We start from the raw sequence: 11,828 nt of genomic DNA, 5'->3' as shown, positions 1-11,828 counted from the left end.
ATTCCACAGCTTGATAGTCTTATCGTCGAGCCGGAGACGACAGTTTGGCCATCAGGCGAGAAGACTACGGCCTGAACCCAATCTGAATGGCCTTCTAGGGTCTGTTGCAGCTCGCCCGTCGCGGTATTCCATAGCTTGATAGTCTTATCGTAGGAGCCTGAGACGACAGTTTGGCCATCGGGCGAGAAGGCCACGGCCTGAACCGAACCTGAATGGCCTTCTAGGGTCTGTCTATTAGCGCCCCAAGACTTCTCCACCTCTGGCAGCGCATGCATCCACGGCGAACGATATTTCTCAGATGCTCTTCTAACCAAACTCGATGTTGGCGTGAATACCAAACATGATGCATATAGTTGAAGCGGAACAATGCTAGCAATTTGAGCGTGTCGGTGGATGAATTGTATGGCGTCGGATAAAAAGTTTGTAAGACCAGGATTCGTGTTGTTCTGTTTCGCGATTAGTATTGATCTGAATTAGATTGTAGAGGCACAGACCTGAATGCTTTTCTTCAGTGTGACCATCAATTTAAGGGTCTCTGATAGCACTCCCATCAGGCTCATCACCTCTAACCAGTGAAGGAAATGTTTTTCTAGGAATGAAATGATCTCCACATCGGGGATAGAAGGCTTGCTTTCCGTCAGATGGAACATCCAGTAGCGGCATGAGTATCGGAGTTCCTCTGGAATGTATTGCTCAGTCGTCTCACTGCCTATGTCCGCACGTCGGGTCGAAAAGCTATTCAGTTTGCAGATATCGCGCTTGAGATACTTGCCCATAACGCGAAAGCAAAGCGATGTTATGTCATTGTGCATCATCCCCACGTCCACATGAAAACGTGATTGTGTGGTAAGGAGATATTCTCGGAAAGACAGATGCAGAATACGAACTGGGAGATTTTTTTCGTCAGGTATTCTCAGAACCGAGTGAAACGAATCCAAATGAAATTCGACGGATCTAGCGCCGATGCCGACAAATTCGGAAAGCGCGTTGATTGTAAGAGGGGCAGGAAGGAGAATAATCACACCAACTATTCGCTTGAACCGCGTGATTTGTATCTCCTGGTCATCTAGGTCCCGTTCATGAAGTGTTCGGTCAAGAATCGGGCCGTATGTTTTATCCATTCTCGTCACATATCTATGTTGATTATTCATAATATCAGCAAGGCGTTCTACCGGGTCTTCCCCTGGCTGTTCGACAAATCGGCAGATTGTAGCGGCGGAAATAAACAACGGTATACACACGGTCGCCAGGGCTTCAACAACCTCATTACCCGGCCAGTCTTTGCCGGTATTCGCTTGTGCTCCGATTTCTGTGAATCGGTGTTCTAGAAACCGCACAATGTCTTCTCTAATGGCTTCCTCAGCAACCTTTTCAAGGACCAAGCGTCGATGAGAGCTTTCCTTCTCGAAGAATCGTCGGACTGGCAACTCGGGCCGGCTCGTCAGGAAAATTTTCTGTCTCATATTACTGGACTGGTGTATCCGCGGAAGAAACTGAAGGATCTTTTCAATTTCTTTATCATCCTCACACTCGTCCAAAGCATCAATCACAAGCACTAGTGTTCTACTTTGGTACATAGCAACACTTTTCAAGGGTTCGAGAAGCAGCTTGTTGAATTGTTCCGTAACGTCTTTCGCGGCGATCTGTGGGTCTTGCTCAATCACTTTAAGAACACCAGACGCGAGGTCCTTGTTTTGCTTGATAAGTTCCTTTGTAATGGTGGGTATAAGTCGTTTTGCATTGCAACGGTCGGGTTCCCCTCTTTTAAAGAAGAAGCTGGCCCCTAGCTGTCCCTTGGTTTCGAAGCTCTGAGCAACAGTCCGAGCGATAGTAGATTTTCCAGTTCCCGCCCCGCCATTCAACCAGAAGATACACTCGCCTTCAACTGAGTCTGCCCACTGTGTTATTTGGGAGCGAGTCTGAACTCTGGTATCTTCAAGGCATAGACCCTCGTGTTTATATGAGTTCCAGAATGCATTCTCAGCAATAGGTAAACTGAAACGTAAATTTAGAGCGTTGAGGGATTTTGATAGTTTGTCATCGATGGCAGTCAGGATCTCCTCAGTAGCTTTCTCGTTCTGTTTTCGTAGGGACACTGTGATTTTCTCAATTGCCTCAAGTGATTGTAACTGAGTAAAGTGGAACAGCTTTTGTTCCTCTTTCCCAACAGAGCACCGAAGCTCCGTGATAGTTTGAACAGTGGTTGCCGTAACACTGTCGAGCAACTTGCCCCTGGTACTCATATTGTGGCTAGCCATGACTTTCGATGCGTACTGAAGGATTGTTTTATAAAGTGTTATTATGGCTTGCGTTACCACGTTGTCTTCGTCGGATTGATTGCGACAGATCTTCTTTTCGATATATGCGCATCGCGCGAGAGCCTCCGCAAGGTACTCTGAGGACTCGAACAAGGCATCTCGACGGTCAGAATGATTTTTTGCCATCTGTGCGTTAAGGGTCAGCTCTGCTGCCGAAAATAGCCAACAACACATACAGTCAGACCAAGTGACACTATTGCCCACGCGCTTGCGGCATGACCCGTAGGATCACAAGCTACTCCTGCGCTGATAACCTCCTTAAAAGAGAGGGTGGCATTAATGATTTTTTTGGAAATCTTTCGAATATTGACTTCTTCTCCCGTTGACTTCCAGATTCTAATGCCTCCTTTCTCTTGGTATATCTCGTACTTCTCCTTGGTGGTCTCGATAACATCGTTGAGGGCATCGGTAGTAGAAGAAGGAACAAGGCTCGTTCGCAAAGCATTTTGTTCCTCTCGACTCAGCAGATCAAAGGCAGACTTCCATAGGTCTTGCGAGGGCGGTGGATTCCGTGGCTGGAACTGACATTCACTGGCATAGGGAGCTGACGCACATTCTGAAGCGGGAGAGTGGTTGGTACAATGATCCGCTTGGTGGAGTGGAGGAGTGGTATTTTGAAATCCGCTGTCTCGATGAAGCCATTTTTGCCAACGGGCCGACTTGAAATGGAACATTGTAGCTATGCTACAGGCTTGATCTGTGAGGGTTCTGTCGTCACAAAGTAATGTGTGTAGACAGTGTGTACCGACAACCAAGAGGAGGTAAGAATCATTTACGCTCACCAAGCCTGCCCGCTCAGCTGAACCTGCGTTGTCCGTTTCATTTACAACTGACCAATCATAATGGAACATGTGGTGGACTTTCGGATCTATCACTCGTTGATTATGCATGATCTTAGGTAGCCAAATTTGTTCCGGGTACTCATGGCCTTCATACAATCTCTGAGATACTGTTCCTTTTCTCAACTTGTGCTGTGCAATAGACATCTACAAAGCCCCATAGGAGTACCACTGGTTTCTGAGATCTGGCTCTCTGTCTGACCAGTAGCAGACGCCGAGTGGGGCCATGAGACATGGGTGCCAATTACACATTATCTAGCCAATAGTCATCTAGATCCAGTCATCCTAGCACAATTGGAATTCTGTTTATCATAATTAGTGGAACAACATGTTCAGACACACCAAGTAGCTTCTAGTAGCCGCCCCATCCCACTTTCGGGAGTTAACCACATTGAACGTTCTCTTGGAGCAGGGCACAAATTATGCACTGCATACGGCATGTATTTTAGTGGTTGATACGACCAGGAAATGAATCAATATAACCTACTAAGCGGAGAATAGGCTAGTCCGCGGGAGTGGCGCTGATAGAACGTTAATGAATGTACTCCGTAAGCCATGTAGAAGCCAAACGTCAGTCACTGTAACAAAGTTCTTGACAAGATTTTTCTGCGAGCAGTTTTGTAAGGGCTAAATCAACCCTTCCAACCTTCGCGTATGATTGCGAAGGGAAATCTAAATAGTGGGCCTCAGGCATAGGTCACGTGATAGCTAAGCGAGCAGACCGCGGACCTCCCATTTGGGGGGCGGGTGACTCGCGGACTAGGCAGATCAGCAACAACACCTTAAGGCAATAGATTGGCACCTTTGGCCTCGCGAGAGCTATTCGTTCATCACGCTATTTCACCACCTTAGCCCTTATATAAAACTTGCTTGGTTTTACAACTATATTATACTCTATAATCTTATATCTGGATTAGCTATTAAGAGTTACTTTCTACTCAATCAAGTAGTAAATATAGATTGGTGGCTGTTTAATATATTTCTTTATCTTATCCTAAGTCGCTAGAGGGATGAACTGTAGTTGGTCTTTTTGTACTGGCTGTACAGTATTTTTATCAGATATCCAGCCCGGGGGGGGCTACAAAGTAATGGGGTGGGTGAGTGATTTTAGTTATTGGGGGTAGGAGCATATTTAAAGGTTCTATTCTATGGTTTGGGTTTACTGAAATTGTGAGCTGTTATTTATATAGGAGGGACTGTATGTTATTACCTCAGGATGATAAGTAGTACTAATCAATCTAATGTTAATGCTATGTTCATGTCAGCTCTATACACTCAACGAATACGTCACATTTGGGGAAGCTGCAGCTGATAGAATAAGTATAATGATTAGTGATGATATGAGTCTATACTACAGTACTGCCTGTTACGCTCGGGTTATAAATTTTTCCTCGAGGTGCTAGAGACTTGACGGGTGTGATGTGGAAAAGCAAAAATACTAGTATGTTGATAGATGGCTAAACCTATCGCTTATAATATCTATTTGTCCAATTTGCATAGAAGATTCCAGAGAACATTGTATATCATTTACGAACAGTGTATGTGATTCTGGTAATTAGTATCAAAAGTACAACACATCGTACGTTGAGTTATTATACAACCTAACCATGTATATACTAGTTTGTTCTGGCACGTATTCTAAAACATCAAAGAGTGTTTTGGGGGGGCAGGCTCATTTCGCAGATTACTGTAGCACGTCATGGAGGACAAATCAATGGTCTTATAGGATAGTATTCTTTGTGGTGCATCCGGTCTCTGCTGTCAATCTGACTCGTGATGTCATTGTCAGGCTTGATTTGGTGGCAGCTTATCTCAGCACAATACGAGGTGCATGCAGGCATTCCAGGGTGAACAATTGGCTCATGATAACAGTGTGTTGTTGGCCAATGAGATCCATGATCTTGCGAGAAGAGATGCTTACTCTCTAAGTCTCTTCCAGCGAGTTTGGATGCACGCTTACCCCACTCAATCACGGTTAATCAATACGACCTCCTTGAACAGGTAATACATGCCCTCCCGGAAAATTAGATTCGTCATATACACATACAAAACCAATCACTATTGCTGTTGCTGTTGCTGTTGCTGTTGCTGCTCCTGCTGCAACTTCTTCCTTTCCTTCGCCTCCGCATCCGCCTGCTTCCACGAGCCCGCATAATGATGGCTCACCAAGACGGGACTCTGGTCGGTCGGAAAGCCATTCTGCGCCGCCGCAAAGGCATTGCCCGGCATAATTAACAAATCCCCCACGAGGGTCGGGGCTTTGATGGCATGAAAATCCCGATCATCGACCGCCCGCCCCAGCACCCTCCGCAGCCCATCCAGCAGGGCAATCGTCATGATCTTCGGGCCCGTCACGTTCACCACATCCATGGGCAGCATATCGAGCGTCAACGACTCCACCCCGACCCCATTGCGCGCCGACATCGCGTTCAGCTGGGCGACCACCGCGTCCACCACGGCCGCCAGATTGCGGGAGCCCGGGCGCGCGGCAAACACCCAGTTGCAGAACTGCGAGGCGACCTCCATCCCCTCGCCGCGCCACCCGAGGTCGAACTCCAGGCCGACGATCATGTCGATGCGCGCGTGCTGGTGCTCCGCCGGCACCCAGTGGCGGACCGCCGTGTCGCAGGTCACGTCCAGGTCGCTCCAGATGCCCCCCTCGGCCAGCACGATCAGGTAGCGTAGGAGGTCGGCGCGGAGGATCGGGATGGGCAGCTTCTCGTAGACCTCGACGATGTCGGGGCGGGTGGCGCCGTAGCGGGTGCGCACGAAGGTCAGCGCGGAGTCGTCGGTGAGGAGCTCATGGCGGAAGGAGGGGTTCTTGAGGAGCCAGCTGTGGATCCAGTCGGTCTGGTCGGAGCTCAGGATGGGGGTTTGGGCCGAGTGCCAGACTTTGTCGGTGATGCCGGGGATGGCGGTGTTGGTGTTGGTGGTGTCGACTCCCGGGTCAAGGGGGGTGGTAGAGAGAGTAGTGGGTTTGTGGTTGCTGCTACTGCTGCTGCTGCTGCTGCTGCTCTGGGGTGGCGCAGGCACCTCGAATAGCCCTAACGTGGCATCCGGCGTACTGGGACTGAATAACCGGGGCAGTACATTCCAGTTCTGCGAGAGGAGAAATAAGAAACACCCTACCGGCACCGTGAGGAGAACAAAACGCAGATACCGAGAAGCGATCATGTTGGCCAGCAACCAGTGAGTGAGGGAGGGAGTGACCATCCAGACCTCAAAGGGCGTGAGTGAGCAGAGACACGGCAGATCGTGTGGGGCGGAAGACGGCGGAGAAAAAGAAGGGTATGATGTGATATTTTAAGGGACCATGGATCCCTCCAAGCAGGGTCGGGTCTGGGCCGGGGCTATGACGGGGGCAGCACGTGTTGGTGGACGGAGGGCATTCAGGGTCCACTGGATGCTGCTGCTTTAATTAGGGTCAACGCCAAGTCGGATGTGAGACTTTTAGCCAATATCAGTTTAACCTGACAGGGTGTGTCTCATTGGCGGCAAATGAGAATCCTTGTACCCTCCAAGGCACACGAAATCTGAATCCCCAATGATGCCATCCATCATCCTTTTAGCCCCAATCCCGCAGGACAGCTTTCCCGAGGACGAATAAGAATGAGTCCCTGTCGTTTTAGGCGCCCGCGCTGCGCTGAGTGGAATCTCCTGTCGCTATTGCAGCCTTTGCCTGGTGGAGAACGGACCCCTGTCCACCACAAAGCCGTCGACTGTTTATCAGTTGAATGGATGGTTGGTGTCGTCGGATTATATGGGTTGGTCAGGGGGCTTATAGAATGAGGTACCGACGATAACCGGACGGTTTGGGGCATTGCAGGAGGGTATTTGGCTACTGTCGTCATAGAAAGGCAATACTGTATATCCACATCCCCTGATCTAGTACGCTCTACACCTATACACCTATACAGAACAAACGCTTCCACGAGATTCTACACATCTCCCGCACAGCATCCCGCATTGCACCTCGACACCGCACAACCTATCAGTAATATTCCGGCAAATCCCCAAAGCTGGGGATATCATCTCCACACTTGAAGGACGGACTATACGCCTTCTTAGGCATATACCCATTCTGCCAGGCGGTGCGGTAACTCCACTGCGCCGCCGACTCGGTCGCCCACGTCCAGTAGAACCAGCCCATCGCCGTCTCGAAGGCGGACATCTGCGCCTCGGCGTAGGTCTGCAGGAATTTCTTGTATCCGTCCGAGTACCCGACGGGCGAGGTGTTGGCGAGAGTGCACGAGCAGGTGCCCTCGGATGCGGTGGGACAGTACATGGTGGTGCCGGTGGAGGCGAGAGTCCCCTCCCACCGATTGCCGTTGCCGACGTTATTCACATATTGGGCGCAGTCGGTATCTGCCTGCGACCATTCGCCACAGATGGTCGGGCCCCATCTGTCGGCTGTCAGTGAGATCCTTCTGGTGGCGTGGGGGATCGGCCTGGAAAGGAATACATACCCCGTACTCGTGATATTGATCGCCTCGATCATGGGATACCAGCTCTCGCACATCAACTCGATCTTCCGGGTGTGATTCAACACAATCTCCCCGGTGTTGAACACCGTGTACTGGTGCGTGTCCAGCATCATGTTATCCGGCCGCGTCTTGAGCATCTTATCCCACTTGCTCAGGTTCAAGAACCCGTCGTGCACCGTCACCCAGGCCTTGATGCCGTTCTTCTGCACCAGCTCCGTCGCCTGCGTCGTCCAGTTCAAGACCTCCGCCACCGGCAGCGACAGCATCAGCGGCTCGTTGGCCAGCCCGTAGATCGTGACGACGTTCTTGTACCGGTCCTGCGCGAAGAACTGCGACAGCTGGTCGTGCATCTCGAGCGAGCGCTGGCGGTTCAGCGCCCCGTCCGTCCCATTCAGCCACCCGATCTTCCCCTGGTGGCCGCTGTGGTTCCATCCGTTCTGGCTGCCGGGGATCCCGTGCGGGTCGAGGTTCACGCGCAGCCCGTACTTGCGGCAGTATTCGATCGCCCGCAGCAGGTATCGCCAGGCGATCTTGGGGACGTACGGGTCGCCCTCGTAGGTGCGGATTGCCCAGTAGGGGAACGGGATGCGGACGTGGTCGAGCCCCGCGTCGCGGATGTCGATGAAGTCTTGCTCCGTGATGAAGGTGGCGTAGTGTTTCTCGATGGTCGTGTTGGCGTCGCTTCCCAGCCGCTCGGTGAGCGTCCACTCGTCGATGATCCCCTCGCTGGAAGAGTAGGACTCGAAGAGGGAGGGGACGATAAAGGGTTCGATGGAGAGCCACCCGCCCACGTTGACGCCGCGGATGGGCTGCGAGCCGTAGGGGAAGGTTTCGTTCAGGGGCGGCACGTTCTCGTTCGCCTGCGCGGAGTCATCCCAGGTCGAGTTCAGGCCCATGATCGACAAGCCCCCGACCGTCACGTTCGTGAATGTGACGTTGAAGCCCGTGGTGTCATACCAGGTGAACGGATCGAGATACGTTCCTCGTGCGTAGGCCTAGAATCAAGTCAACAATCTGCACAACTGTGCCTAAGCATGAAAAACACGCACTGGTATACTATCGCGACTGATCCCATCCAGGTTGGAATTCGAGGGCTTGTCACTGTCCGAGTCCGCCTTGCCTGCACTGTTCGCCCTCCGCGCCATGATGATCCCCACGGGGATCGCAATAGCTGCCATCACCAGCAACACCGCAAAGAAGATAAACGTGCCTCTCCACTTCTTCCAGAACGGCAAATTGGCCACACTGCTACGCCCCGTCCCCGTCGAGCCGGATTTACTGCTCCCATCCCAATTGTCCTCCTTGCCCAGCATCGCCTCGCCTCCACCTCCCCCTCCTCCAGCACCACCACCACCAACCCCCCGCAACCTGACCTCCATCCCCCCCTGCTCCAACTGTGCCCCCGACACAACCCTCCCCTGCATTTGTCCCCTCGGCACCTCCCCCGGAAACGGCGCCAACCCGACCGGCTGCTCACTGATAACCGGTCGCTTCCGCTGCCTCTGGCCCTGCGCCGGCTCACCAACCCCGTCATCGACTCCAGCCTCACTCCCACCGAGATGACTCAAACAATCCTCATCCCCCGCCGTCGACCCCAGCAGCTTCGCCAGCGCATCCCCGCTCAACAACTCCTGCGATGCACTGTCCCGATCCCGATTCCCAGTCCCGTGGAGCCCAAACGCCGCAGCGAGCCGCTCCCTGCGTCGTTGCCTTCGCGTCTCGCGATCCGGTCGCCCTCCCGCCGGCGGGGACGCGTTGCGTTTCCAGAACGCGAATGAGGAGGAGGAGGGCGCTCGCTGCGACTGGGGCTGACTCATGTCCACGTCCCGGGCGAGCATCCCAGTCTGCTCGTGCTCCTCTTGCTCCTCCTGCGCCATTGCCGCCGCGCGCTCGGAAGCGGTGAAGGTCATCCGCGGCGAAAGGCCCTGCGTGCCGGCTTCGGCCATGAATTGGTCGGCGGCGGGGACGTGCGGGCGGAGGGGAATCCAGTTTGTGGGTGGGGGGCTTGGGGGGCCGTGGAAGTCTTCGTAGGTGGTGGAGGTGGATTCGGAATCCTGGTGGCCGTGGAGATACCTGGCATCTTGTTCATGGGGGGGCGGGCTGGAAGGGTATTGTCGCGGGGTGTAACGGGTCCCCTCGGAGTAGATGTCCGAGGGGAGACTGGGGCTTAAGCTGGATACGTAACTGTCTTCGCCGCGATACCCCTGTCGGACGGCAGGAGAGAGGGTGTATTCCGAGGCGGCGGAGTCAGGAGGGGGCGGAAGCGGCAGCTCGCGGGGTTCCGGGCTGCTGGAGCCGCGGGACTGTCCCGCCTGACTGCCGGCGTGGAGAGGCATGGCCCGGGGCTCGTGCACGGGCTAAGCGAAGGCTTAATTTAGAGCTTAACAGCCGACGAGATCTCCGGATCCCGGAATGTTGAGATCTGGTAGACGGATGTGGCGCCGGAAGGGGGGGGATTGTGGGCTGACGGGTGGGAATCTTCGTCCCAGAGGGGACGGCAGTGGAAGGAGTGGAGTTGATAGGTCCGGGGCTTCCGGAATGCGAAGATACAAAGGATTTAATGGTGAAGGCACTCGGGCGAAGACAAGGAAGGGCCTGTCAGCGCCAGTGTGTAGGAAACTTCGGAGCTTTGAAGTACCACGGCTCACGATTGACCGTGTAGGGGAGGTTGAGACGGCCCGAGTCTCGTGGGAGAACCTCGAAAAGATCAATAATGGTGTACTTTGGGGTAATGTGAAGCAGAGCACCGGCCAAGAACATGCCAGGACCAGACATTGAGAGATGAGACGGGGACAAACGCCAACTCCAGCTCAAAACAACACATCATCCAAAACAAATGATTCGCCCAGCAACGATTCGGTTGTTGATGCTCCCGATCGGGTTAGTCTGTGGCTGAAACATCCCGCGCGTTGATTGCTGAGTCATCTACTCTTTTATGATCCAAAAATTTACCAAATACAGCTCCGTACGCAGCCGGTTTAGATTACAGTGATGTGACATAAACTTTTAAAACCTGGTGTTTTCAACGGCCATGTGGCGCGAGACAATGGCTCAAGCCTTGGTGTAACGCAGGTACGGCTTCAGCTCGCGCACCTCGCCGAACTTCTTCCGCGCCTCCTCCGTCGACACCGAGGGGGGCACAATCACATCGTCGCCCACGTTCCAGTCAATCGGAGTAACGATGCCGCGCTTGTCCGCCGTCTGCAGCGAGTCAATCACCCGCAGCACCTCCGCCGAGTTCCGCCCCGTGGACGCCGGGTACGACATGATCAGCCGGATCGTCTTGGCCGGGTCGATAATGAACACCGAGCGGATCGTGAACGGGATTCCCTTCTCTGCGATGTTGTCCAGGTCACGCTGGTCGATCATGTCATACAGGAACGCCACCTTGCGGTCCGCGTCGGCGATCACGGGGAATTGCACTTGGGTGTTGGCCACTTCGTTGATGTCGTCGATCCATTGGTCGTGCGAGCTGAGGTCGTTGGCGCTCTAGGCGAGGTAGAGGTTAGCTAGCCGTGCGGGACACGGCAGGGATAGAAGGAGATAGAAGGAGGCGGCGCACCAGTCCGATCATCTTGACATCACGCTTCTCGAACTCGTCCTTCAGCTTAGCAAAGGCGCCCAGCTCGGTGGTGCACACGGGGGTGAAGTCGGCCGGGTGCGAGAACAGGATCGCCCAGCTGTTGCCGATGTGCTCGTGGAAGTCAATCTCGCCATGTGTGGTCTGGGCCTTGAAGTTGGGGGCTGCAATTGACCCGGGTTAGCCATTCCGGTTGACTGAAGCTCTTCAGAAGAGGTTGTTACCCTTAGATCCGAGACGCAGACGGGGTTGCTCCTGGGGAATGGTGGTCAGGCAGCGGCGGGGGAGGGGCTGCACGCGGGGCTGCACGCGGGGGAGATGGCGGGAAAGTGACAGGCGAGGAAGAGGCGTAGCCCGGGGGAGCGCCGTGAGAGTACGGAAGCTGGTGCGGGAGATGATGGATGCCATTTTGATGTGATTTGAAGCAATTGACAATGGTGGAGAGAAGATGAAGAAATTCAATGAGCTCCAGCGATCCTGCTTTCGTCTTCGGGGTCATTGCATCACCGCCGACAACCGGCGCACTAACCCGTTCCGGAATAACACCTCAGGCATAAAGTCTGCTGCCTGAGGCAGAAAATAGCTCCCGGATGCACTGCGTAGTCTA

At 53.4% G+C, this 11,828-nt stretch overlaps 4 protein-coding genes across 4 annotated transcripts in view; all 4 read right to left on the bottom strand.

Annotated features, from left to right (window-relative positions):
• BP01DRAFT_401548 (NACHT and WD40 domain protein) overlaps window positions 1–3,020 on the bottom strand; it is a gene marked incomplete at its 3' end in the record, with an annotated part of 4,073 nt that extends 1,053 nt beyond the window's left edge. The window contains exons 1-3 of the mRNA XM_025578615.1: window positions 2,495–3,020; window positions 495–2,444; window positions 42–446 (exon numbers count right to left, since the gene is read on the bottom strand). Of these exons, the coding sequence (XP_025430068.1) occupies window positions 42–446; window positions 495–2,444; window positions 2,495–2,992 (2,853 nt within the window). The 5' untranslated portion in view covers window positions 2,993–3,020. The remainder of the gene's footprint in view (window positions 1–41; window positions 447–494; window positions 2,445–2,494) is intronic.
• A 2,153-nt stretch (window positions 3,021–5,173) lies between these two features.
• Window positions 5,174–6,416, bottom strand: BP01DRAFT_357995 (glycosyltransferase family 32 protein). Its single transcript, XM_025575328.1, has one exon. It carries the CDS (start codon window positions 6,329–6,331, stop codon window positions 5,216–5,218), a length of 1,116 nt encoding a protein of 371 aa, XP_025430067.1. The 5' UTR covers window positions 6,332–6,416; the 3' UTR covers window positions 5,174–5,215.
• Window positions 6,417–7,148: 732 nt separating this feature from the next.
• On the bottom strand, window positions 7,149–9,368 carry exg2 (putative exo-beta-1,3-glucanase; the record flags this gene model as incomplete). Its single annotated transcript, XM_025572745.1, has 3 exons — window positions 8,691–9,368; window positions 7,624–8,636; window positions 7,149–7,560 (listed from the first exon to the last, which is right to left on the bottom strand). Exons 1-3 carry the CDS (start codon window positions 9,063–9,065, stop codon window positions 7,149–7,151), a joined length of 1,800 nt encoding a protein of 599 aa, XP_025430066.1. The 5' UTR covers window positions 9,066–9,368.
• Window positions 9,369–10,657: 1,289 nt separating this feature from the next.
• Window positions 10,658–11,673, bottom strand: BP01DRAFT_357994 (peroxiredoxin). The gene is made up of 3 exons (XM_025575327.1): window positions 11,446–11,673; window positions 11,204–11,385; window positions 10,658–11,130 (listed from the first exon to the last, which is right to left on the bottom strand). Exons 1-3 carry the CDS (start codon window positions 11,627–11,629, stop codon window positions 10,693–10,695), a joined length of 804 nt encoding a protein of 267 aa, XP_025430065.1. The 5' UTR covers window positions 11,630–11,673; the 3' UTR covers window positions 10,658–10,692.
• Between the last annotated feature and the right edge of the window lie 155 nt (window positions 11,674–11,828).

The sequence above is a fragment of the Aspergillus saccharolyticus genome (assembly GCF_003184585.1).
Source record: "Aspergillus saccharolyticus JOP 1030-1 unplaced genomic scaffold BP01scaffold_22, whole genome shotgun sequence".
Taxonomy (NCBI): Eukaryota; Fungi; Ascomycota; class Eurotiomycetes; order Eurotiales; family Aspergillaceae; genus Aspergillus; species Aspergillus saccharolyticus.
The sequence above is the reverse complement of the archived record's forward strand: the minus strand, read 5'-3'. Positions and strand labels throughout refer to the sequence as shown.